This window comes from Salmo salar, chromosome ssa13 (genome assembly GCF_905237065.1).
Source record: "Salmo salar chromosome ssa13, Ssal_v3.1, whole genome shotgun sequence".
Lineage (NCBI taxonomy): Eukaryota > Metazoa > Chordata > Actinopteri > Salmoniformes > Salmonidae > Salmo > Salmo salar.
The window spans coordinates 75,961,014-75,989,010 of record NC_059454.1 but is presented as its reverse complement, the minus strand read 5'-3'; the positions used below and the strand labels follow the sequence as shown (position 1 = coordinate 75,989,010).

At 41.1% G+C, this 27,997-nt stretch overlaps 1 protein-coding gene across 2 annotated transcripts in view; it reads left to right on the top strand.

Moving 5' to 3' along the window:
* Positions 1–27,997, top strand: part of LOC106568000 (delta-sarcoglycan) — a 351,309-nt gene that overhangs the window by 250,478 nt on the left and 72,834 nt on the right. For both annotated transcript variants that reach the window (XM_014137970.2, XM_014137971.2), the window contains exon 3: positions 23,100–23,201. In XM_014137970.2, the coding sequence (XP_013993445.1) occupies positions 23,100–23,201 (102 nt within the window). The remainder of the gene's footprint in view (positions 1–23,099; positions 23,202–27,997) is intronic.

Genomic DNA, 27,997 nt, shown 5'->3' with positions numbered 1-27,997 from the left:
AAATGATCAGTCTATAATTTTAATAGTAGGTTTATTTGAACAGTGAGAGACAGAATAGCAACAAAAAAATCCAGAAAAACGCATGTCAAAAATGTTATAAAATGATTTGCATTTTAATGCTGCAAATACGTTTTTTGTACCTGTTTCCTCCACCATCTTAACAAGGTCCTTTGCTGTTGTTCTGGGATTGATTTGCACTTTTCGCACCAAAGTACGTTCATCTCTAGGAGACAGAATGTGTCTCCTTCCTGAGCGGTATGATGGCTGCGTGGTCCCATGGTGTTTATACTTGCGTACTATTGTTTGGACAGATGAACGTGGTGCCTTCAGGCATTTTGAAATTGCTCCCAAGGATGAACCAGACATGTGGAGGTCTACAATTTTTTTCTGAGGTTTTGCCTGATTTCTTTAGATTTTCCCATGATGTCTAGCAAAGAGGCACTGAGTTTGAAGGTAGGCCTTGAAATACATCCACAGGTACACCTCCAATTGACTCAAATGATGTCAATTGGCCTATCAGAAGCTTCTAAAGCCATGACATCATTTTCTGGAAGTTTAAAGGCACAGTCAACTTAGTGTATGTTAACTTCTGACGCACTGGAATTGTGATACAGTGAATTATAAGTTAAATATTCTGTCTGTAAACAATTGTTGGAAAAATGACGTGTCATGCACAAAGTAGATGTCCTAACTGACTTGCCAGAACTATAGTTCGTTAACAAGAAATGTGTTTAGTGGTTGAAAAACGAGTTCTAATGACTCCAACCTAAGTGTATGTAAACTTCCGACTTCAACTGTAAGTATCAAAAGTAAACCATTTCAACTTCCTTATATTAAGCAAACCAGATGGCACAATTGTATTATGTTTTATTGATGGATAGCCAGGTGTAGACTCCAACACAGACATAATTTTCAAACAAAGCATTTGTGTTAAGTGAGTCTGCCAGATCAGAGGCAGTATGGATGACCAGGGATGTTCTCTTGATAAGTGTTTGAATTGGACAATTTTCCTGTCAAAATCTAAAAAGTACTTTTGTTGTCAAGGAAAAGGAATGGAGTAATAAGTGCATTATTTTCTTTACGAATGTAGTGAAGTGAAAGTTGACAAAAATATAAATAGTAATGTACAGATACCACAAAAAACTACTTAAGTAGTACTTTAAAGTATTTTTACTTAAGTACTTTACACCACTGCCCAAATGCATTCACACCAGTACATTAGCATACTTTGTATACTGTTACACATGCACTTATCACATAGTATTCCATACATAAGTTAAGGCCATGCAACCTGAGTTGAAACCTGAGTGAGATGCACATGTACAGTACATAAACAGATGCATGCGCCATATATTTAAGTGGTGGAGACTCGATACGCTCACATGATATTGTTGTGGTATGTCACAAAATCATGTTACGTCCACACATATCAATATTCTGCTAAGTTGCTAAGTGGATGGTCTCTACAGAAGGTGTAAACGGTACAGCCAAATGGTTACTTGCATAGTAGCAATATCAGAAATAGATACGCATGAACAAGTGAATATATATTCGGAGAGCCTGTTTCTGTCCTGCCCTTGACTTTGGTGCAGGACACGTGATGTCCATAGCCTCTCGTCACGAAACTCCCTGATCTTGTCAAAAAGATAGTTTGTCTAGCTGTGTCCAGTCCAGGTGGTGCTTTTACAGGCAGACAATCTATGGAGGAAGGATGTCAGCGTTGCGCAGCAGCTGAAACCTGGTCCCGACAGTCCGAACGCTCCTTGGCGACAACACCAGGCTCCTGAGCATTGAAGCTGTAAAACAGGGAATAACAAAAAATCTGAAGACATTACAACCCTGCACAACATCAATTCACCTCCCAAGTTTAGATAAGAATAACCTCATAAAAATAAAATAATTTTTTACCTGAAGTGCTGGTACTGCATGATATGTGGCAGCGGCCTGAAGTACGGAGTCAGGTGTGTTCAGACAAAGTGTTCACTCTGGTCTTTCTGAAGCGCTGCTTGATGAGGCCGAAGCACAAGTCAGGGTCAAACTTGGTGTGGCCTGTGATCAGGAAGCGAAGATCCACCAGGCACAATACCAGAGCACAAACTTGTTCTTGTTTTGGCCACTGCAGTTATCACAATTCAGGTCCACACGAGTTTTCCCAACTCCGTATTTGGTGAAGAAATGGTGCATATAGATGATGACTGCGCTGCTGCCATTGCTTGCTTAGGCCAGCTCTCTTTTTGATGACTGTATGACTGGTGGATTAGAGTCAGGCATGTTCTACTGATTAATGCTGAAAGACAAATTCCAGATACAAATATTTTTGCATTATTATACAATAGATGCGAAATGGCATTCTGAGAACATCACTACACACAGTTCATACAGGTAATGTTAGCCACTGTAGCTAGCCAGCCATCTAACGTCAGCTGACTAGCTAACAGCAAGCTTTAACTAGCAATACAAACCGATTCTCGTAGTTAGCTAAAGTTATGATCTTTTTAGCTAGCTAACAGAAGGCTTTAACTAGCAATGCGAAATGGCATTCTGAGAAAACATCATTAACATTACACACTTCATACATGTTTAGACATTAACGTTAGCTAACATTAACCTCTATGGGCTAGGTGGGACGCTTGCGTCCCACCTACGTAACAGCCACTGCCAGCCTGTGGCGCGATTTTCAAAACCTTAAAAATCCTATTACTTCAATTTCTCAAACATATGACTATTTTACAGCCATTTAAAGACAAGACTCTCGTTAATCTAACCACACTGTCCGATTTCAAAAAGGCTTTACAACGAAAGCAAAACATTAGATTATGTCAGCAGAGTACCAAGCCAGAAATAATCAGACACCCATTTTTCAAGCCAGCATATAATGTCACCAAAACCCAGAAGACAGCTAAATGCAGCACTCACCTTTGATGATCTTCATCAGATGACAACCCTAGGACATTATGTTATAAAATACATGCATGTTTTGTTCAATCAAGTTCATATTTATATCAAAAACCAGCTTTTTACATTAGCATGTGACGTTCAGAACTAGCATACCCCCCGCAAACTTCCGGGGAATTCGCTAACATTTTACTAAATTACTCACGATAAACGTTCACAAAAAGCATAACAATTATTTTAAGAATTATAGATACAGACCTCCTCTATGCACTCGATATGTCCGATTTTAAAATAGCTTTTTGGTGAAAGCACATTTTGCAATATTCTAAGTACATAGCCCAGGCATCACGGGCTCGCTATTTAGACACCCGGCAAGTTTAGCACTCACCATAATCATATTTACTATTATAAAAGTTTGATTACCTTTTGTTGTCTTCGTCAGAATGCACACCCAGGACTGCTACTTCAATAACAAATGTTGGTTTGGTCCAAAATAATCCATCGTTATATCCGAATAGCGGCGTTTTGTTCGATGCGTTCCAGACACTATCCGAAATAGTAAAGAAGTGTCAGCGCATGGCGCAATTCGTGACAATAAAATTCTAAATATTCCATTACCGTACTTCGAAGCATGTCAACCGCTGTTTAAAATCAATTTTTACGCCATTTTTCTCGTAGAAAAGCGATAATATTCCGACAGGGAATCTCCTTTTCGGCAAACAGAGGAAAAAAATCCCAAAGGCGGGGGCGGTCGGGTCACGCGCATAAGCCCAGTGTCCCTTGATCGGCCACTTGAGAAAGGCGATAATGTGTTTCAGCCTGGGGCTGGAATGACGACATTCTGTTTTTTCCCGGGCTCTGAGCGCCTATGGATGACGTGGGAAGTGTCACGTTAGAGCAGAGATCCTTAGTAAATGATAGAGATGGAAAAGAAGTTCAAGAAATGGTCAGACAGGCCACTTCCTGTAAAGGAATCTCTCAGGTTTTGACCTGCCATTTGAGTTCTGTTATACTCACAGACACCATTCAAACAGTTTTAGAAAATTTAGGGTGTTTTCTATCCATATGTAATAAGTATATGCATATTCTAGTTACTGGGTAGGAGTGGTAACCAGATTAAATCGGGTATGTTTTTTATCCAGCCGTGTCAATACTGCCCCCTAGCCCTAACAGGTTAACGTTAGCTAGATAGCTAAAAAATTAACTATAATCCCAATCCATAGAGTAACGTTACTAGCAATACAAACTGATTGTCATTACAAGCTAAAGTTAACCAAATAAAGTTAGGCTCATTGTTAGTTAGCAGCCATCGAACTCCAACTGGCTAGCTAACAGCAAGCTTTAGCTTGCAATGAAATCAACTTTCGGACAAAATTAGAAGCGTATAATATCTGAATCTGTAGCTAGATTCTTACCTGTATGGATGAAAGCGTCATGGCAGACTGCAACCCCTTTTATAAGACATCCTGTGTTGTATCCGTTTAGTTTGTATAGCTTGTTTGGCCTGTTGTGTTCCACTGATTTCAAAACGTGTTATGAAATGAGAGAGTCAGCATTGAATGGCACGATCTTTGTCTAGAAAGTAGTCCAGAAAGTAGTCCATCACAACTTTTTCCCACTGACCTTTGTCGATAGCACCTGATAAATTCAGGGCAGAAATGTTATTGAGAGCAGCAGCAACATACTGTATTAGCAGTTCTCCATGACTAACCTAATATCTTTTTTTTTTTAATGCTGTAGAAATGATTATTTACGCATTACGAGCAGCTCATTTTATAGACACAAGATGCAACACCAACCAATACAAACTCATCTCTCGGCATGTCCAGCCCACTCATTATCTCAGCCAATCATGGCTAGTGGGAAGGTTGCTAACTTTTTCTGTGGCTAAACCAACTATGCTCGTAATTTAACAATTTTATTCGTACAGTATTTGCAGATTTGATATTAAGGCACATGAAAATTCACATGTTCGAGAAGACATTTCTGCCAAAAAACGCATTTTGATAAAAATAAAAAAATATTCAGTTCAAAAGGCTCTCCTGTGAAGTTGTGACTTGCGACATACCCCTAGTTTTCTGAATCGGAACACATATCTGTAATTACATAAACAACAAGCTGGAAGGCCACGTTTGTCATCATGTTGGTTTTCCTGACAAATACACAGACATATGATTATTTGGTACTCTGATCCTCATAATCAAAATCAACTACAGCATGACAGACCTGGCAACATTTGTCTCCACAATAAGATCTTAGGTTCTACACCATAGATGGTTCATGAGACCTAGGAAATGAAAAGTGTTGAGTAAATGCAACCCATTCATCCATTCAACTTATTTTTCTGCTAAATAATTTCTGTCAATTATTTTTCTTCAATATTTGAGGTTCATCAGCCACCACGGTAAATTGAACAAACAATATTGTTTTGTGTCTTAATTTTGTTTATTTGTACACATAATAAATTATTTTTACTTTTCATAAAGAAATTCCTCATGTGACTTTACTGTCTTAATATTGCAATCACAATGTATCTATGTACAGCCGGTGGTGATAGACATATATTGCAGCAGCTGCACACACAATGAGGAAAAATAACATTGATGAGCTTTGATTGTCTGACTCCCCTTAGGGTTTAAATGAGTTACGCTAAAAGCTTCTTCCCTTTCCATCCCTGTACCAACTGGATAGTTGTTTTTCCATGCAGAGAGGCCTCTGTCTTACATGAATTGGCCCACTTTGCATCTAAACAGCCCATTCTCTCCCAGGCAGCCTCCAGATTGCTGGATTCACTGCCTGTTTAATTCCCAGTCTGTTGATGATGTGCGGCCTACTGACTGGCTGGCTCTCACTCTGGACAATTAAGTCTCACTACACAGAAACAGCACGGAAAGGTCAGAGACAGAGAGCATGGAGAAACATGGCAGCTTGTTTTTCCAGCATTCCAATGTAATTAATTTACAAAATGAAGAGCAGAATGGAGAATGTGCTGGAATTGGATTTTGTTTGGAAGTGTGGGGGATCAGCCTGGCTTCAAAAATTAGATGTAACATAGTAAAAGTACATTGGTGGCACTTAAATTAGTATGGTATGTTACGTTTGGTATGGTTCCATAAGACAGAAGGATACTTAAGCCAAAAACAATGGCGGTGTGAGGGATCAGCCTGGCCTCAAAGACTAGACATAACATAGTAAACGTAAATCTGTAACACTCAAATTAGTATGATATGTTACATTTGGTATGGTTACATAAGACAGAAGGTTATTTAAACTAAAAACAAAAGGAGGGAGGCTGGTCGGAGAGGATGGATGGCCTCAAACACTAGAGTTAACATAGTAAACGTAAATCTGTGACACTCAAATGAGTATGATATGTTACGTTTGGTATGGTTACATAAGACAGAAGGTTAGTTAAGGCAAAAACAAAAGTTGTGAGTGATCAGCCTGGCCTCAAAGACTAGATGTAAAATAGTAACATAGTTACATAGGAGGGAGGCTAGTCGGGGAGGATGGATGGGTGTATAACGCGAACGTCTAGCAACCCAAAGGTTGCGTGTTTGAATCACATGACGTACAACTTTTGCTTTTTAGCTACTTTGAAACTACTTAGCATGTTAGCTAACCCTTCGCCCAAACGTAACCCCTAACTCCTAACCTTAACCCTAACTTTAACTATAATCTTAACTCCGAACCCTTACCTTAACCCATAACCTTAACTCCTAATTCTAATGCCTAGCTAACGTTAGCCACAACAAATTGTAATTCTTAACATATCATACAAATTGTAATTCGTAACATATCATACGAAATGGATGATGGACATCCACAAATGAATACATACTGTACCATATGAAATGTAACATATCATAGTAAAGATATTTACGTCTACCCCTGACTCCAGTTTGGAGGGATGGGGGGGGGTGTATTGTAAGCCTACATACAGTACACAAGCAACTATCTGTTACTGCGTCCATATTAGGACATCGTCACCTTACACCACCTCTTTCTCTCCCCTGCCTCTGTGCTATAAATAAAGAGTGATATACATATAAAGATGCTGCACGCTTTTAGTCTCCTTCCTTCGCTGTGTCATGGACCCTTATTAGAGGTTTCACATCGTCCTTGGTTTCTCTTTGAAAATACCTAAATGTGCATAACACAATTTGTTTGTTTAGAGTGGAATTTCATTCTATTGATCAAGTTGTGGTTTGTACCAGTAGATAGATTATATTATATAAAAAGGCAGGGGAGAGGAGGAGTGAAAAGAGAGGGAAGTCAGTGTCTCTTTGAAATGGAGATCAAAGACACTAGTGGTCTATCCCTGAGGATTGTACTACAGTGGTGCCCCTGTAGTAGCCGCTGGTTGGGAAAGTATCAGGACATTTCTATACACTTAGTGCTAGTGTCCCTCTGGACTACGCATGGTTAGCTCTGGTCCTCTGTGCCCTGAGTGTCTGCTGGTTTGCTGATTTCTCCTCTGTCGGCACCAGTGGTTTAAAGTACTACTTAAGTAGTTTTGGGGGGTATCTGTACAATACTTTATTATTTATATTTTTTACATATTTTACTTTTACCTCACTACATTCCTGAACAAAATATTGTACTTTTTACATTTTCCCTAAGACCCAAAAGTACTCGTTACATTTAGAATACTTAGCAGGAAAGGAAAATGGTCCAATTCACACATTTATCAAGAGAACATCCCTGGTCATCCCTACTGCCTCTCATCTGGCGGACTCACTAAACACAAATGCTTCATTTGTAAATGATGTCTGAGTGTTGGAGTGTGCCTCTGGCTATTCGTATAAAAAAAAAAGATATCCAGCCAACCTTATGTCATTCTAGTCAAGGTTTTTGGTTATTACTGCACTCTACATTCAGGGTGGTAGTAGATATGACTGCGGTTATTCAAAAAAAAAAAACATGATAGCAGTTATTATTATTTCTCTACCTAATGCTGCACTTTGTCTCAATGCCAAACACTTGCTCTTTGCAGACTTTCTCAGATAGACACTTTTCCCCAATTGATCTGAAGTAAATATCAATACTAGCATTCACAGATCAGAGTGATGTTACTTGTCATTATTTCTTGCCTTGCAGGCCATTCTCTCTCTTTAAGCTCACTGCAGGGGCCCTGAGAAAACAAGATGTGCAGATCATTGACAAATCTACATGTTTTCAAGACAAGGGAAATCTATTTCAGATCTTCTGTCTACCCCCTTTCTCTCCTTCTCCCTCCCTCTGTCTGTGTCTTTCTATCTGATGATGGGATTCACTTTTTGATGACACAGTATTTGTTATTAACATAATAATAATAATAAAATAATATGTGAAAAATAGACATGAATTTATTTTAGACTTAAAAATACTCATCCAATTTAGTTTTAAACAGCCTTGACAATACTGTAGATTCCCAGTGAATGCCCAGGATGCCACTTCTGATGTGGCATAGCCTGAAGGTTATGGTTTTATTATGGGGAGAAAATAACCAAAACATAGAGATCAAAACGTAGACAGGAGATAACTCTGACAACTTGTCCCAGTATATAGGGCTGACTCGCTATCTGTGGGGATGGGAGATAACATTGGGGGAATGCAGGACTATTCAACGTACTACCTCGACGAACTAGTCAAAATGAAAAGCTTTAGAATCTCAGGCATACATTTTTTTTATTCAATTGACTCTACTCACTCCTACTCATACTATACAGAATAGACTAAAAGCAATTCTACTGTATAGGATGTTTAAAAAAAGAACGTTGCTGTCTGTGACCCGCTTTCTACCATGTGGCGCCACACAATTACCCTTGGGGAACGATGAATACCTAAGCAGTTACACAGATTAAAATTCCTCTACAGAGTCTCTGTTTGGATGGGGATGGTGTATAATAGTGGAAATGCAAGACATCTCCCATGTGAAATCAACATTAGAGCCAGGATAAAGGAGTGCGACAGGCCTGAGTCTAGCTCAACTTGATCAGGGGAGAGATGAAGGATTGCAATTGGTTTCCAATCCCCCAAAGGGGGGGAGGAGAGAGAGAGAAAGACCCTCCCCCATACCTCCTGTACACACCTTGTACTACACCATCCCCCAAAGCACCGCCGCAACAAGTTATATTTTACAGCAAAGGCTGCAGCAGAAGTGAACTCCTTTGTTGGTGACTCTTTCATCCGTGTGTGCACGATTGGCTGGGGAATGCCAGCTGGCTGGTGGCTCCATGGGGAACTCGTGAAGTCTATCATATTTCTTCGTGGGAAAACTCGTTTTAACCTGTCTGAGGGCTCTTATATATTGATTCACTTATGACGTTAAAATACATTTGTTCATTAGGCAGAATATTGTATAAAATGCTCTGCATTCGTTGCCTTCCTTTTAGATAAAGCTCCGCCTTATCTCAGCTCACTGGTCACCATAACAACACCCACCCGTAGCACGCGCTCCAGCAGGTATATCTCACTGGTCATCCCCAAAACCAACACCTTCTTTGGCCGCCTTTCCTTACAGTTCTCTGCACAGCAGTGTTTCTACTTGCACAACATGATCTTCACATCTATCACCCCAGTGTTAATTTGCTAAATTGTAATTACTTCGCTACTATGGCCTATTTATTGCCTTACCTCCTTACTCCATTTGCACACACTGTATATAGATTTTTCTATTGTTATTGACTGTACTTTTGTTTATCCCATGTGTAACTCTGTGTTGTTGTTTTTTGTCACACTGCTTTGCTTTATCTTGGCCAGGTCGCAGTTGTAAATGAGAACTTGTTCTCAACTGGCCTACCTGGTTAAATAAAGGTGAAATAAAATAAAAGACAGAATAAATAAAACAGGGTTGGGGCGAATAACTTAAAAAATCTAATTCATAAGCCTACCAATACATTCATTAATACACAACAAAGTTATTTCAATCTTGTAATAATTAATTTTATTTCAATTTGCTCTATAAAATCTCTTTATCAATATAATAAAACTAGGCCCATTATATTTTCTTGAAAAAACCTAGCCTACTCAAACGCCATAATTGGCTTTAGCAAGGGCTATACAAATTCATTCATTTTCAGCATAATTGTGATGAGTTTTTAGGATAATTATTAGATATTCTGCCCAGCTGTGTGTTGGAAGCACACTAAATATTTCCATAGATTTGAGGAATATTAGTGATCATGTAAAGTCTGTATCAATAGGCTTCCAGTTGTAGTTAAAAAAAAATAATAAGAAAATATAACTGACATGCGCTGCACATAGGAAAGTGTCCAGACAACTATGAGCTGATTGACCAGTTGTCACGTCCTGACCATAGTAAGTTGTTATTTTCTATGGTAGAGTAGGTCAGGGCGTGACAGGGGGTGTTTGTCTGTTTTTGTATTTCTATGTTCAGTTTCTAGTTTTGTAATTCTGTTGGTGTTGTTTGGGTTGATCTCCAATTGGAGGCAGCTGATCCTCGTTACCTCTAATTGGAGGTCATATTTATGTTGCTGTTTGTCCCACCTGTGTTTGTGGGTGATTATCTTTGAGTAGTGTGTTTTCCTCTCTGATTCACGGTTTGTTGTTTTTTGTGTTTCAAGTATTTAGTGTCTTTGCATTTTAGTTTCACAATAAATAAAATATGTGGAACTACGAACACGCTGCATTTTGGTCCGATCCTTCGAACAGCCGTGACACCAGTAGGCTAGTTGTGATCTGATCTAGTCTAATCAATTATCTGAATACAAAACCCATCAACCCCTTATGAACCATCAGCAGGACAAAAGTATTGCTCAGTATATGAGATGGTGCACTATTAACGGCAGCACCACTTTATGAAACGTTCATATTGATATTTTAGTCCATTAAAACTGTTTTCATTGGCACACAAATCCAAAATGATGTACGCGATTGCAAAATCGAATGCTTCTTACAGAAATATATTCCCCCTAACATGCGTGGTTCTTCAGTAGGCTATGCATCATGCGTAGGCGAATGAACCTACAGTTTACTTGTTGGGAGGGCATTTGGTATCCAGCTGTTTAGTTAGGCCTAGTGATATTGTTGACCATCATCAACTGATCCAGGAAATATTTTTCTGATTGACAATCAAGTGACAAACAACTGTTGTGATACACTGTAGCATGCCATGCAAAAACAGCCAGGGCGGGAAAACGGTATTCGGAATAATGTCCAGAATATGTTGATGTCTCATTCATTGCGCAAGTGAAGACTGTTGTGATCCGCGTTGGATCTAATCCAATACCCCTACATTTATGTTGATTATCTGCTATTGTCTGCTTGATTTACAGCTGGGTCTAGATGATTTAACAGAGAAACAATCAAGGTAATGAGATAATGTTTTCATATGTTTCTATGTGTTGGACAGCAATGTAGGCTACTGTGCACAATTGTGTAGGATAGCCTACCTAGTCTATTTCACGACACCCAACATATTTTCTGTTCTATTGTTCAGGACATTTAATGATAACAAATAGGTAACTTAGTGGGCTTATAAATCAAATCAAATTGTATTGGTCACATACACATGGTTAGCAGATGGTAATGCAAGTGTAGTGAAATGCTTGTGCTTCTAGTTCCGACCGTGCAGTAATATCTAACAAGTAATCTAACAATTTCACAACAACTACCTTATACACACAAGTGTAAAGGAATGAATAAGAATATGTACATATAAATATATGGATGATCGATGGCTGAATGCCATAGGCAAGATGCAGTAGATGATATAGAGTACAGTATATACCTATGAGATGAGTAATGTAGGGTATGTAAACATTATATAAAGTGGCGTTGTTTAAAGTGACTAGTGATACATTTATTACATCCAATTTTTTATTATTAAAGTGGATAGAGATTTGACTCAGTATGTTGGCAACAGCCACTCAATGTTAGTGATGGCTGTTTAACAGTCTGATGGCCTTGAGATAGAAGCTGTTTTCCAGTCTCTCGGTCCCAGCTTTGATGCACCTGTACTGACATAGCCTTCTGGCGGGGTGAACAGGCAGTGGCTCGGGTGGTTGTTGTCCTTGATGATCTTTTTGGCTTTCCTGTGACATCGGGTGGTGTAGGTGTCCTGGAGGGCAGGTACTTTGCCCCCGGTGATGTGTTGTGCAGACCTCACTACCCTCTGGAGAGCCTTACGGTTGTGGGCGGAGCAGTTGCCGTACCAGGCGGTGATACAGCCCGACAGGATGCTCTCAATTGTGCATCTGTAAAAGTTTGTGAGTGTTTTCAGTGACAAGCCAAATTTCTTCAGCCTCCTGAGGTTGAAGAGGCGCTGTTGCGCCTTCTTCACCACGCTGTCAGTGTGGGTGGACAATTTCAGTTTGTCCGTGATGTGTACACTGAGGAACTTAGAACTTTCCACCTTCTCCACTACTGTCCCGTCGATGTGGATAGAGTGGTGCTCCCTCTGCTGTTTCCTGAAGTCCACGATCATCTCCTTTGTTTTGTTGACGTTGACTGTGAGGTTATTTTCCTGACACCACACTCCGAGGGCCCTCACCTCCTCCCTGTAGGCCGTCTCGTCGTTGTTGGTAATCAAGCCTACCACTGTAGTGTCGTCTGCAGGGACTCCGATCCCTTTAATCATAGAGGCTATTGTTACAATGTTTCAATTTCTTTTGTCATATTTCCATTTATTTTGTCTAGTTTCTATTTATTTTGTCATGTGACAGTCTATTTTGAATTGAAACGGACAAAATGTCGGCCTTTTACCAGATCCCAAAATCTTTGCATGAACTGTTTACTTTCATAAATTCGGAAGCCTATGCTAAAAAATATACTATAATATTTTGCCCATATTAACAAATGTATTTTAGGCCATAGCCTAAAGAACAGCTACATGATTTAATGAAAAGCAGCAAATAAACACAGCATTATTTCACATTCTTTAATAAAAGACTCAGAAACAGGCAATAGGCTACAGCTTGCTTCACAGTATTCCTGCCAAATAGGCCTACAAGGAAACTCGATGTATCTCAACAACGTAGTAGAGCAGCGTAGTACATTCCACGCAAAAAAAATTGATTGACAAAAATACACGTAAGCCCCACCACTCTCTTCTACACAGCTCTAGTTAATCATAGGTAGCTTTATACAGGTCACCTCCAATCAATTAAAATGTTATCTCTAGAGCTACAGGGCCATGTTCGAGTCCGGAGGGAGCATACATTGTCATTGACACATCCCTGCTAAAATAGACAGGACAATCTATACTGCACTATTGGCAATAGCTTTCATAACTGGGTCCAAGGACAGTGCAAAATATCATAGCTCAATAGAAACATACAGCGGAATGTTGTGTAAAATATCTCAAGAAAATTGCCTGTTTTTCAGTGTTGGACAGAGGATGACAAAGGGAGAATACTTTTTTTGACTGGGGGGAGGCACCATAGCAGTCATATTGAAAAGGAGCACAGAGAGTGAATAAGAGGCTTGCCTTTGTCCAGTCTCTCTGCAGTAGGGGAGTAAAAAGCCTTCCCCACTCTGCTGTGGCAGAATCTATTAAGACCTTGAAGCCAGCACTTCCCTTTGATGTTGTGCCTTGAAAACAAGGCTATTCAATCTCCCTGCTCAGAGTCAATAAAGCCCTGGTGTCGTAAATTTGTACATGCAGGTTTTTATGGAATCCTGATCTAGTGGCATGGATCTGGGGGAGATGCTAGGAGGCTACAAAAAATACCTAATTTTAAGTGTCTCGGTGTGCAAACAGAGAGTGACGGGGAATGCTGCAGAGGCACTTTAGTTTTTGCGGTCGTCTTGGATGGAAACAAAGTTTGCAGTTGGTGGTGGTGGACAGTCAACTTTCCTCTGCTTGAGCGGTTCGGTCAGGTCAATTCCAGGACATTGCGTTTCATCATCAGCCCAGTCAATCAACGCCCAAACTTTGTCTCTTCAATTCGGAGAGAGCACAGTCGCAAAGTCAGGGCTTGAGCGTGACAATCACTGCCTCTTCCTAGAAGCTCTCTCAGCCTCCCTCATATCCACCTGAAAAAAATAATAACTGTTTACAATTAGCGGTGAGAGATGAGATATTAAGAGGTGATAATTGCACTTTTTGGTCTTGTATCCCGAGCCATCCATTATAGCTCTGCAACGGTAGGGGAGCGGGCTCTAGTGTGTTCTGGCACAGCAGTTTGTCTATTCACATATCAATCACTGTCATGGCACATCTTGATTCAGCACACCTATAGGCGGCTCATGGTTGTGTTGTACAGACCAAATGAATATGAAGTTAATAGGAAATCTATAGCAGCTGACTGACAGTGAATCCCCCTCTCTTAAATCAGGGTCAAACTCAGATGGAGTGGTGTGCACACTTTGCCAGGTTAATTCAATGGGACAGATATCCTCTCTCATTCCTCTCTTTTTCTTTGTCTGTGTCTCGCTCCTCTTCTTCTTTCCCATCTCACTTTCTTTCCCTCTCTATTGTCTGTCTCCATCATCTCTTTCCCTCTCTCTCCATCTCCCTCTTTCTCTATCTGCTCCTTTATTTCTTTCCCTCTCACTCTCTCTTACTCTCCTCCTCAAAGCCAACATACTTTGATGGATGATGTGGTATTGGCTTCTCTTTGCTTTGAAGGCCTCGATCAGTAGATGTGGTTTTTGGATGCTGCGTAGAGCAATCTGAAAGGCAATTCCACTATATATTGTATATGTATGTACAGTTGAAGTCGGACGTTTACATACACCTTACCCAAATACATTTAAACTCAGTTTCACAATTCCTGACATTTAATCCTAGTAAAAATTCCCTGCCTTAGGTCAGTTAGGATCACCACTTTATTTTAAGAATGTGAAATGTCAGAATAATAGTAGAGAGAATGATTTATTTCAGAATTTATTTCACATTCCCAGTGGGTCAGAAGTTTACATACACTCAATTGGTATTTGGTAGCATTGACTTTAAATTGTTTAACTTGGGTCAAACGTTTTGGGTAGCCTTCCACAAGCTTCCCACAATAAGTTGGGTGAATTTTGTCCCATTCCTCCTGACAGAGCTGGTGTAACTGAGTGAAGTTTGTAGGCCTCCTTGCTCGCACATGCTTTTTCAGTTCTGCCCACAAATTTTCTATAGGTTTGAGGTCAGGGCTTTGTGATGGCCACTCCAATACCTTGACTTCATTGTCCTTAAGCCATTTTGCCACAACTTTGGAAGTATGCTTGGGGTCATTGTCCATTTGGAAGACCAATTTCCGAGCAATCTTTAACTTCCTGTCAGGGATTTCGTCTTCGTCAGACGATATGGCGAAATCATTGTCGGAAAAGGAGGACCAATATGCAGCAGGACTGGGTTTGTTCATTTTGAACATTTATTAACTCAAAATGATTACCAAAAACAACAAAACAAACTCACGATATACTGACAGTCTTCTCAGGCTCATACATGCTAGACAAAGAACAATCTCCCACAAATGACAAACACACCCTAATATATGGGACTCTCAATCAAAGGCAAAGAGAAAACACCTGCCTTCAATTGAGAGTCCCAACCCCACTCAATCAACCACAGAAACACACTCACCAGACTCCACATAGAAATACATAAACATAGACCATAAACCAAAAACCCGGAAATACTAAATCAAACCCCCTTTTTCCAAAACACCACCCCGAACCACATAAAACAAATACCCTCTGCCACGTCCTGACCAAACTACAATGACAATTAACCCTTATACTGGCCAGGACGTGACACTTCCTCACTGATGTCTTGAGATGTTGCTTCAATATATCCACATACATTTCCTTCCTCATGACGCAATCTATTTTGTGAAGTGCACCAGTCCCTCCTGCAGCAAAGCACCCCCAAAACATGATGCTGCCACCCCCGTGCTTGAAGGTTGAGATGGTGTTCTTCGGCTTGCAAGCCTCCCCCTTTTTCCTCCAAACATAACAATGGTTATTATGGCCAAAACAGTTCCATTTGTGTTTCATCAGACCAGAGGACATTTTTCCAAAAAGTGCAATCTTTGCCCCCTGTGCAGTTGCAAACCGTAGTCTGGCTTTTTTATGGTGGTTTTGGAGCAGTGGCTTCTTTCTTCCTAGTTGAGCAGCCTTTCAGGTTATGTCGATATAGGACTTGTTTTACTGTGGATATAGATACTTTTGTACCCATTTCCTCCAGCATCTTCACAGGGTCCTTTGCTGTTGTTCTGGGATTGATTTGCACTTCTCACCCCAAAGTACGTTCATCTCTAGGAGACAGAATGTACATTTACATTTTACATTTAAGTCATTTAGCAGACGCTCTTATCCAGAGCGACTTACAAATTGGTGCATTCACCTTATAATATCCAGTGGAACAACCACTTACAATAGTGCATCTAAGTCTTTTAAATGCGGGGGGGGGTTAGAAGGATTACTTTATCCTATTCCTTGAAGAGGTGGGGTTTCAGGTGTCTCCGAAGGTGGTGATTGACTCCGCTGTCCTGGCGTCGTGAGGGAGCTTGTTCCACCATTGGGGTGCCAGAGCAGCGAACAGTTTTGACTGGGCTGAGCGGGAACTGTGCTTCCTCAGATGTAGGGAGACGAGCAGGCCAGAGGTGGATGAACGCAGTGCCCTTGTTTGGGTGTAGGGCCTGATCAGAGCCTGAAGGTACGGAGGTGCCGTTCCCCTCACAGCTCCGTAGGCAAGCACCATGGTCTTGTAGTGGATGCGAGCTTCAACTGGAAGCCAGTGGAGAGAGCGGAGGAGCGGGGTGACGTGAGAGAACTTGGGAAGGTTGAACACCAGACGGGCTGCGGCGTTCTGGATGAGTTGTAGGGGTTTAATGGCACAGGCAGGGAGCCCAGCCAACAGCGAGTTGCAGTAATCCAGGCGGGAGATGACAAGTGCCTGGATTAGGACCTGCGCCGCTTCCTGTGTGAGGCAGGGTCGTACTCTGCGAATGTTGTAGAGCATGAACCTACAGGATCGGGTCACCGCCTTGATGTTAGTGGAGAACGACAGGGTGTTGTCCAGGGTCACTCCAAGGTTCTTAGCACTCTGGGAGGAGGACACAAGGGAGTTGTCAACTGTGATGGCGAGATCATGGAACGGGCAGTCCTTCCCCGGGAGGAAGAGCAGCTCCGTCTTGCCGAGGTTCAGCTTGAGGTGGTGATCCGTCATCCACACTGATATGTCTGCCAGACATGCAGAGATGCGATTCGCCACCTGGTTGTCAGAAGGGGGAAAGAATGTGTTTCCTTCCTGAACGGTATGATGGCTGCGTGGTCCCATGGTGTTTATACTTGCATACTATTGTTTGTACAGATGAACGTGGTACCTTCAGTCGTTTGGAAATTGCTCCCAAGGATGAACCAGACTTTTGGAGGTCTACAATTTCTTTTCTGAGGTCTTGGCTGATTTCTTTTGATTTTCCTGTGATGTCAAGCAAAGAGGCACTGAGTTTGAAGGTAGGCCTTGAAATACATCTACAGGTACACCTCCAATTGACTCAAATGATGTCAATTAGCCTATCAGAAGCTTCTAAAGCCATGACATCATTTTCTGGAATTTTCCAAGCTGTTTAAAGGCACAGTCAACTTAGTGTATGTAAACTTCTGACCCACTGGAATTGTGATACAGTGAATTATAAGTAAAATAATCTGTCTGTAAACAACTGTTGGAAAAATGACTTGTGTCATGTCCTAACCGACTTGCCAAAACTATAGTTTGTTAACCTCTATGGGCTAGGTGGGACGCTAGCGTGCCACCCGTGGTGCACTCCATCAACAGCAGGTGCATTTCAAGAGCGGCAAATTTGAATCCAAATAAATGTCAAAATTCAAATTTTTCAAACATACAACTATTTTACACCCTTTGAAAGATAAACATCTCCTTAATCTAACCACGTTTTACGATTTCAAAAAGGTTTTACGGCGAAAGCATAAATTTAGAGTATGTTAGGACAGTACATTTACAAGAGTTGTGTGTAATGTTTTGTCAATTCAAAGACAGGGTCACCAAAACCATAAAACCAGCTAAAATGATGCACTAACCTTTTACAATCTCCATCAGATGACACTCCTAGGACATTATGTTAGACAATGCATGCATTTTTAGTTCTATCAAGTTCATATTTATATCCAAAAACAGCGTTTTACTATGGCATTGATGTTGAGGAAATCGTTTCCCTCCAATAACCGGCAGTCAAGTCAGCGCCACAAATTAAATAATTAAAATTAGAAAACATTGGTAAAATATTATATTGTCATTTAAAGAATTATAGATTTACATCTCTTGAACGCAATCAACTTGCCAGATTTAAAAATAACCTTACTGGGAAATCACACTTTGCAATAATCTGAGCACTGCGCCCAGAAAAATACGCGTTGCGATACAGACTAGACGTCATGTTGGGGAGATCTAAAATCGAAAATACTATGTAAATAATCCATTACCTTTGATTCTCTTCATCAGATGTCACTTCCAGGTATCACAGGTCCATAACGAATGTAGTTTTGTTCAAAAAAGCTCATCATTTATGTCCAAAAATCTCCGTCTTGTTAGCACATGATCTAAGCCAGCCGGACTTCTCGTCATGAACGAGGGGAAAAAATATATTTACGTTCGTTCAAACATGTCAAACGTTGTATAGCATAAATCATTAGGGCCTTTTTAACCAGAACATGAATAATATTCAAGGTGGACGAATGCATACTCTTTTATAACGTATTGGAACGAGGGTACCCAACATGAACTCGCGCGCCAGGTGTCTAATGGGACATCATCGTTCCATGGCTCTTGTTCGGTCAGATCTCCCTCCAGAAGACTCAAAACACTTTGTAAAGGCTGGTGACATCTAGTGGAAGCAATAGGAAGTGCCAAAATATTCCTCAGCCCCTGTGTTTTTCAATGGGATAGGTTTAAAGGTAATACAACACATCAGGTATCCACTTCCTGTCAGAAAATGTCTCAGGGTTTTGCCTGCCAAATGAGTTCTGTTATACTCACAGACACCATTCAAACAGTTTTAGAAACTTTAGAGTGTTTTCTATCCATATATAATAAGTATATGCATATTCTAGTTACTGGGTAGGATTAGTAACCAGATTAAATCGGGTACATTTTTTTTATCCAGACGTGCAAATGCTGCCCCCTAGCCCTAACAGGTTAACAAGAAATTTGTGGTGGTTGAAAAATGAGTTTTAATGACTCCAAACTGAGTGTATGTAAACTTCCGACTATATATATATATATATATATATAGCTACATGACCACAGCAGAATCACTTGTGGAGTAAGTGGAATCGTCTGCAAGATGGGCTGTGGTGTTGTAATTTGAAACCAGAGGGTTGAAACTTTTTATCAGTGCATTGTCAAAATGTATTACTGAGGACTTAGAGCTGAAGTAGCAAGCAAAGCGACTAGGGTGGCAAAGGAGCCTTGAAAGAGCACCCAATGTTCTGAGCTAGACATGTCTGTTTTGTCATTTATTTATATATTTTTTCACTTCAGGACAAGTTGTAGTGACAGAAGGCATTTGAAGTGGAAAAAAACGGCTGTCATTTCAAATGCAAAAATCATATCTACACATGCTTCAGGATCACATAATTCCCACATTTTCACCTATAGCATATGGCTTATTGTTTGTTTTCATGTCCTGTGATCTGCAATTGATCATTATATCCTTCATTCAGGGATTAAAATTGTAAGCTGCTGGAAGGGGTGTTGTAATTTAAACTATGGTAATCCTTAAGTATGATCACATCGTATATCCTGATAGATTGTAATGTATTAGACTTTATGAATTATGGCTGGGCTGTATGCTGAGGAATGTAATCCCATTCTATAAATAGTTACATCTATTTCCACTATAGCAACAACCTACTGTTTTACCGGACAATATGAACTAGGCCTAAAGCTCATCTGTTCTTTTTCGTCAGTCTTCTTCTTACATCTCACCAATTATATCCACTGATGTGTTACACTTACTTTACATGATCCAGTAGAATAGTGTTTTGGCAATTGAATAATTGCAATGACTCAGTCGGGGAAGGAATGTTTGCTAATAATTTAAACTCAAATTAGCGATTGTGTACTGTCATGCAGAGACTGCAAGGAAAAGTACTGTCTCTCCTAGTACAATACATGATTTTATGATTTTTACGAGGATCCTAATAAATACATCCTGTGCAGTGACTACAGCATATAGAAAAAGCTAACTAATAATTTTCTCTGTTAGTCATAAAGATGTTTAAATCATCTCACTTTATTTGTTCTTGCCTCAAGTGATGAGGGAATAAGTTACATGTTGATGCTGTCATTTGATAATAGCTCTGAGGTCCCTCAATATTGACATTATGAATCATAGTGATTTCAAGGTGTCCCACACTTTCTCTCTGGTTGTGGAGTGAGTCTGTGTGTGTGTGTGTGTGTGTGTGTGTGTGTGTGTGTGTGTGTGTGTGTGTGTGTGTGTGTGTGTGTGTGTGTGTGTGTGTGTGTGTGTGTGTGTGTGTGTGTGTGTGTGTGTGTGTGTGTGTGTACGCCATCTGTGTGTGTTTGTGTGCACATCTGTGTGTGTGTATGTGTGAGCACACGCACTTGCATTCTCACGTCTCAAAGCGTCCTTTGTCCCAGACACTGCCCCATCACCTTGTGTCTCCTGCCCAGCCCACTACGCCTGGCACAGCTTGACAGCTTGGTTCTGTTCAGCAGGTAGGTCACCTGTACTGATGCCTGTGCATTCATTAGCTAACAGGAGCGAACAACCTCCTGACTCTCATGCAAATGTGTGCTGCTGCTGCGTCGTCGTCTCCTTTTGTCAGCGTGGCAGATAAGATCTGGTGGCTTGGCGGAGAGGACCCTTAACAGCTGTCGACAAGGAGCAGTGTTGTTTTGGCTGTGTGCTTCGCTCCCGCTGGCTCACCGCCATTCCTCAGTTACATCAAGAGATGGAATCTATATCTTAGCCAGGGACACTGTCACACACACACTGACACAGGCAGACCGGCACCCACACAAATGCAGGCAGGCACGCATGTACACATGCACACACACACACACACACACACACACACACACACACACACACACACACACACACACACACACACACAGTACACGTGCAAGCTACACACAAGCCACACATGTTCCATTCCACATTCTTGGGTCCACAATAAATATCAAACTCCCAGAGCAGTGACATTCGTGCCAAGATGTGTTGAGTGGAAATCAATTTACTCCTTGATGCTGCATAAACTGTGGCATGCGAGTGAAGGTTTGTTGATTCCCGACGGACCGGAGCGATGTGGAGCGGGGAGAGGAGAGTAGAGGAAAATAGAGAAAAACAGAGAAGAGAGGAGAAGACACACCTGAGTGTGCTGGTGCTCCTCTGTCAATGAGTGCCTATCTGCATTATTCATGACATGCCTCCTGCTTGTTCTCCCCGCACCACCCCCCACCATACTGCTCACTCAGAGAGAGAGAGGGAGTAGGGAGAGAGGGAGTAGGTCGAGAGAGAGCGAGCAAACACTGGCTGTTGCATTCCTATATCCAAATACGTGTGTGTGTGGGAGGTAAGAGATTATGGCTATCTCACCTCGAATTGTCCAGGATATTAGGTTTTGATACCTTACAACTGTTTTGTCCAAAAACATTCCAGGAATAGTCCAGCACCGGTTTCAAAACCCCAGGGTACATTGCCAGAAAGTTTCTCAAAGATGAAAAAGTCTCCCTTTTCATAATGGTGAAGTTTTTTCCCACTGGGACGAAAAATTGATCAACGTTGCTTCCATATCATTTCAACAACAAAACATCTATGTGATAATGTTGAGTCAACGTGGAAAACTGATTGGATTTGAAAAAAGTTATCAACATAAGGGAACTGGCTGTTTATCACCCAACTTTTAACCTAAATCCAATGACATGGTGATATTTGTTATTGATTTCACATTGAATTCACATTAGTTGACAACTGAACCAAATGTAAATCAAAACTAGACGTTGAAATTACATCTTTACCCAGTGGGTTGTTAGCTGTGTTACTCTCATGTTACGCTCTTTTGGGAGAGGTGCAAGGCTCACAAAATCGGTGGAATTCCTAGAATTCGAGTTTCCTACAGTACTCAGAGATCTGTGCATTTATACACAGTGCCACAGCATGTCTCAGATGCTCAAACTCTGGGGATGTGAGTTTCTGTAACAGAGGGAGAGATGAAGAGGATGAACAAGTGACTATTTCAACTATTGTGCGTCTTCAGTGATGGTTCAGATAGCTTCTGAAATGGAAGAGCTGTGGGGGTAACGAGTGAATAATATTACAGCAAAAGCAGGACAGAGTGACTCTGAATCTTTGATGTAAATCAATGGCTGAATCTGATGAGGAAGACAGTCACTTTCCTCCATAGAGGGAAGGTGGACATACTGCAGAGTGGCAAAAAATATATATCTAGTCATCACATAGGCTTTTGTCTTCTTCAAAGTGTCTATGCTACTTACATTTAGCAGCTATATCATCTCATATGGTTTGCCGATCCACAGGATAGATATATATATATTCACGCCACGTTCAGGTCTCACTTACTTTACATTTCTCACTATCTTGTCAGAATTGGAATAGAAAAGGTAGAAAGAGGTGGGCAGACGGAGAGAGGAGGCATTGTCAGAAGGTGTTTTAAAGCATTCAGATCCAGAGGGATTGCACAGGTCTTGATCTCCATTTGGTAATGCTCCTCAGAACTCAGGATCAAATATGGTGTTAAAAAAAGAGACTTGGTTTCTCCTGATGATCACATGGAGGAATAGAGAGAGAACGAGAGCTCCTGTCTCTTATCAGACAAGTATATCATCTTTACAGTGATCCACCATGCTTATTTATTGACCAGGGGAAGCAAAAGGTCAAAGTCAAACCTGTTGGAATCAAAGGCACTCTGTGAACTCCTCTTTGTTCTCCAAAGCTCTGCTCATCGTTGTTTGATATCCTTTAGTCTGACATGGTTCAGTAACACAGAGAAACAGATAGGGGCTTTGTGAACACGGTTCCAATATTCAGTGCTTGATATTGTGGTATTCATGCCTTTACTGTAGCTAGTTGATTTATGCCTATATCAAGATGTTTATATCCAAAGAAGTATGGATGGGATGAATTCATGATATGTGTGCATTAGTACCAATTTTGTATTACACATTTATTATTTATGTCTTTACTTCATCAGCAACAGATGGAACTCTCTCAACTCATACCTAAATATTGACCATATCCTATTCATTTTCTCTTTCTATACAGGATGGTATGGGAAACTTAAGAATAACGGAGAAGGGCCTGAAACTGGAGGGGGACTCTGAGTTTCTTCAACCTCTGTATGCTAAAGAAATTCAGTCCAGACCAGTAAGTACTGCCCCTGCCACTTCCACCACCAAATAAAATGTTAATTGTCATATGCTTCGTAAACAACAGGAGTTGAGTCAAAGTGAAATGATTACTTACTACCCTTCCCAACAATGCAGAATACAATAAAAAATAAAACATTATAATAAAATTGTAACACGAGGAGTAAATACACAATGAGCAATGATAGCTTGGCTATATAGCCCCACAATGGAGGTATCGTAATACCCATAAAACCTAGTGGTCAAACAGGGAAATGGCTCCAATCGTTTTTCCACCGTTTATTTTTCTCATAGGAAATTTTAGAAACACTTAACCTCTCTGGGCTAGGCGGGACGAATTCGTCCCACCTACGTAACAGCCACTTGCAGCCTGTGGCGCGATTTTCAAAACCTTAAAAATCCTATTACTTCAATTTCTCAAACATATGACTATTTTACAGCTATTTAAAGACAAGACTCTCGTTAATCTAACCACACTGTCCGATTTCAAAAAGGCTTTACAACGAAAGCAAAACATTAGATTATGTCAGCAGAGTACCAAGCCAGAAATAATCAGACACCCATTTTTCAAGCCAGCATATAATGTCACCAAAACCCAGAAGACAGCTAAATGCAGCACTCACCTTTGATGATCTTCATCAGATGACAACCCTAGGACATTATGTTATACAATACATGCATGTTTTGTTCAATCAAGTTCATATTTATATCAAAAACCAGCTTTTTACATTAGCATGTGACGTTCAGAACTAGCATACCCCCGCAAACTTCCGGGGAATTCGCTAACATTTTACTAAATTACTCACGATAAACGTTCACAAAAAGCATAACAATTATTTTAAGAATTATAGATACAGACCTCCTCTATGCACTCGATATGTCCGATTTTAAAATAGCTTTTTGGTGAAAGCACATTTTGCAATATTCTAAGTACATAGCCCAGGCATCACGGGCTCGCTATTTAGACACCCGGCAAGTTTAGCACTCACCATAATCATATTTACTATTATAAAAGTTTGATTACCTTTTGTTGTCTTCGTCAGAATGCACTCCCAGGACTGCTACTTCAATAACAAATGTTGGTTTGGTCCAAAATAATCCATCGTTATATCCGAATAGCGGCGTTTTGTTCGTGCGTCCCAGACACTATCCGAAATGGTAAATCAGGGTCGTGCGCATGAAGCAATTCGTGACAAAAAAATTCTAAATATTCCATTACCGTACTTCGAAGCATGTCAACCGCTGCTTAAAATCAATTTTTATGCAATTTATCTCGTAAAAAAGCGATAATATTCCGACCGGGAATCTCCTTTTTGGCAAACAGAGGAAAAATCACAAAGATGGGGGCGGCCAGGGCACGCGCCTAAGCCCACAGTCCCTTGATCGGCCACTTGAGAAAGGCGATAATGTGTTTCAGCCTGGGGCTGGGATGACGACATTCTGTTTTTTCCCGGGCTCTGAGCGCCCATGGAAGACGTAGGAAGTGTCACGTTAGAGCAGAGATCCTTTGTAAAAGATAGAGATGGCAAAGAAGTTCAAGAAATGGTCAGACAGGCCACTTCCTGTAAAGGAATCTCTCAGGTTTTGACCTGCCATTTGAGTTCTGTTATACTCACAGACACCATTCAAACAGTTTTAGAAACTTTGGAGTGTTTTCTATCCAAAGCCAATAATTATATGCATATTCTAGTTACTGGGCAGGAGTAGTAACCAGATTAAATCGGGTACGTTTTTCATCCAGCCCCTAGCCATAACAGGTTAATCCAGCCGCTGTGTCAGATTTCAAAAAGGCTTTACGGCGAAAGCACACCATACGATTATGTTAGGACAGCGCCTAGCCACAAAACACCATACAGACATTTTCCAGCCAAGGAGAGGACTCACAAAAGTCAGAAATAGCGATTAAATTAATCACTTACCTTTGATGATCTTCCTCTGGTGGCACTCCCAGTACTCCATGTTACACAATAAATGTTAGTTTTGTTCGATAATATCCCTCTTTATGTCCAAAAACCTCAGTTTTTTTTGTGCGTTTAGTTCAGTAATCCAAACGTACAAAGCGCGCTCTCAACATCCAGACGAAAAGTCAAAAAAGTACAATAAAAGTTCGTAGAAACATGTCAAACGATGTTTAAAATCAATCCTCAGGTTGTTTTTGTCATAAATAATCAATAATATTTCAACCGGACAAAAGCTTCGTCAATAGAAAAGGAGAAACAAGAAAGGCGCACTCCCGATCACGCGCTGGACTCATGTCTGGAAATTTCTACTCTCCACTCATTGAAAGTGTTGTATCTCCCTCATTTTTCAGAGTAAAATCCTGAAACAATGCCTAAAGACTAGCCACATGTAGAAGAAGCCATAGAGATCGTGAACTGGGTCCTAAGTCTTTGTATGGTGGATAGGCTTTCAATGGAAAAACAGCCTTTCAAAATAATAGTACTTCCTGGATGGATTTTCCTCAGGTTTTTGCCTGCCATATTAATTATGTTATACTCACAGACATTATTTTAACAGTTGTGGAAACTTTAGAGTGTTTTCTATCCAAATCTACCAATATATGCATATCCTAGCTTCTGGGCCTGAGTAGCAGGCAGTTTAATTTGGGCACACTTTTCATCCAAAATTCCAAATGCTGCCCCCTACCCTAGTGAAGACATTTTGCCAATTTATTCATTACTAAATGTAGCTAACATTAGATTATTAATCCAGAGATTCTTACTTTTGCCTTGATTCGGCAGTCTCGTCCAGATCATCATGGCATTTGTAGTTTTTTTTATGATAGCCACATTAGCAGCTGATTAGTATGTCATTTTTGGATACAAGCAAATATATTGATTAAAGTCACCTTGTCCAAAAGAGATTTAGACTGTTATCAAAACCCCACGCCAGCATAAGCCTACATGAAACACAGTGTTTCTAAAATCCCCTACGAGAAAAATGAATGGTGGAAAAACGATTGGAACCATTTCCTTATTTGACCGCTAGATTTTATGGTTATTATGACTCATACTATGGTACTCTATATACATAGGGTACCAGTACCGAGTCGATGTGCAGGCGACAAGGAAATTGAGGTAGGTATGGGTAAAGTGACTAGGTAACAGGATAGATATTAGACGGTAGCAGCAGCATATGTGATGAGTGTGGAAGTGTATAATGTGTGTGTGGGGAATGTGTGCCAGTGTGTGCGTATGTGCGGTGTTGGGTTGTGTTGTGTTGTGTTGTGTCAGTGTAAGTGTGTGGGTAGAGTCCAGTGTGTCCATAGAGTGCAGATTGTCCGGGTAGCTATTTGGTTAACTATTTAGCAGTCTTATGGCTTGGGGGTGGCTGTTCAGGAGCCTTTTGGTGCCAGACTTAGCGCTCTGGTACCGTTTGCCATGTGGTAGTACAGAGAACAGTCTATGACTTGGGTGGCTGGAGTCTGACAATTTTTCGGGCCTTCCTCTAATACCGCCTTGTATAGAGGTCCTAGATGGCAGGGAGTTCGGCCCCAGTGATGTACTGGGCTGTATGCACTACCCTCGGTCGAATGCCGATCAGTTTCCATTTCAAGCAGTGATGCAGCCAGTCAAGATGCTCTCAATGGTACAGCTGTAGAAATTTTGGAGGATCTGAGGGCCCATGCCAAATCTTTTCAGCCTCCTGAGGGGGATGAGGCATTGTTGTGCCCTCTTAATGACTATGTTGGTGGGTTTGGACAATAATAGGTCCTTAGCAATGTGGACACTGAGGATATTAAAGCTCTGGACGCGCTCCACTACAGCCCCATTGATGTGAATGTGGGCGTGTTCGGCCCTCCGTTTCCTGAAGTCCACAATAACCTCTTTTGTCTTGCCCACGTTGAGGGAGAGGTTTTAGTCCTGACATCACGCAGTCGTGGATGAACAGGGAGTACAGGAGGGGACTAAGCATGCACCGCTATGGGGGCCCGTGTTGATGGTCAGGATGGTGGATGTGTTGTCACCTACCTTCACCACCTGGGGGCAGCCCATCAGGAAGTACAGGATCCAGTTGCAGAGGGAGGTGGTCAGTCCCAGGGACCTTAGCTTAGTGATGACCTTGGAGGGCACTATGATGTTGAACGCTGAGCTGTATTCTATGAACAGCATTCTCACATAGTTGTTCCTTTTGCCCAGGTGGGAATGGGCAGTGTGGAGTGCAATAGAGATCTGTGGATCTGTTTGGGCGAGAAATGTGAATTGGAGTTGGTCCAGGGATTCTGGGATGATGGTGTTGATGTGAGCCATGACCAGCCTTTCAAAACATTGCATGGCTATGGATGTGAGCGCTACGGGGCGGTAGTCATTTAGACAGGTTACCTTGGCGTTCTTGGGCACAGAGATGATGTTGGTCTGCTTGAAACATGTAGGTATTACAGACTTGGTCAGGGCGAGGTTGAAAATGTCAGTGAAGACACTTGCCAGCTGGTCAGTACGCATCCTGGTAATCCATGTGGCCCTGAGGACTTGTGAAAGTTAACCTGTTTAAAGACTTGGTCAGGGCGAGGTTGAAAATGTCAGTGAAGACACTTGCCAGCTGGTCAGTACGCATCCTGGTAATCCATGAGGCCCTGAGGACTTGTGAAAGTTAACCTGTATTACAGACTTGGTCAGGGCGAGGTTGAAAATGTCAGTGAAGACACTTGCCAGCTGGTCAGTACGCATCCTGGTAATCCATTTGGCCCTGAGGACTTGTGAAAGTTAACCTGTTTAAAGGTCTTACTCAGTGTAATCACACAGTCATCCGGAACAGCTGGTGCTCTCATGCATGGTTAATTGTTGCTTGGCCCGA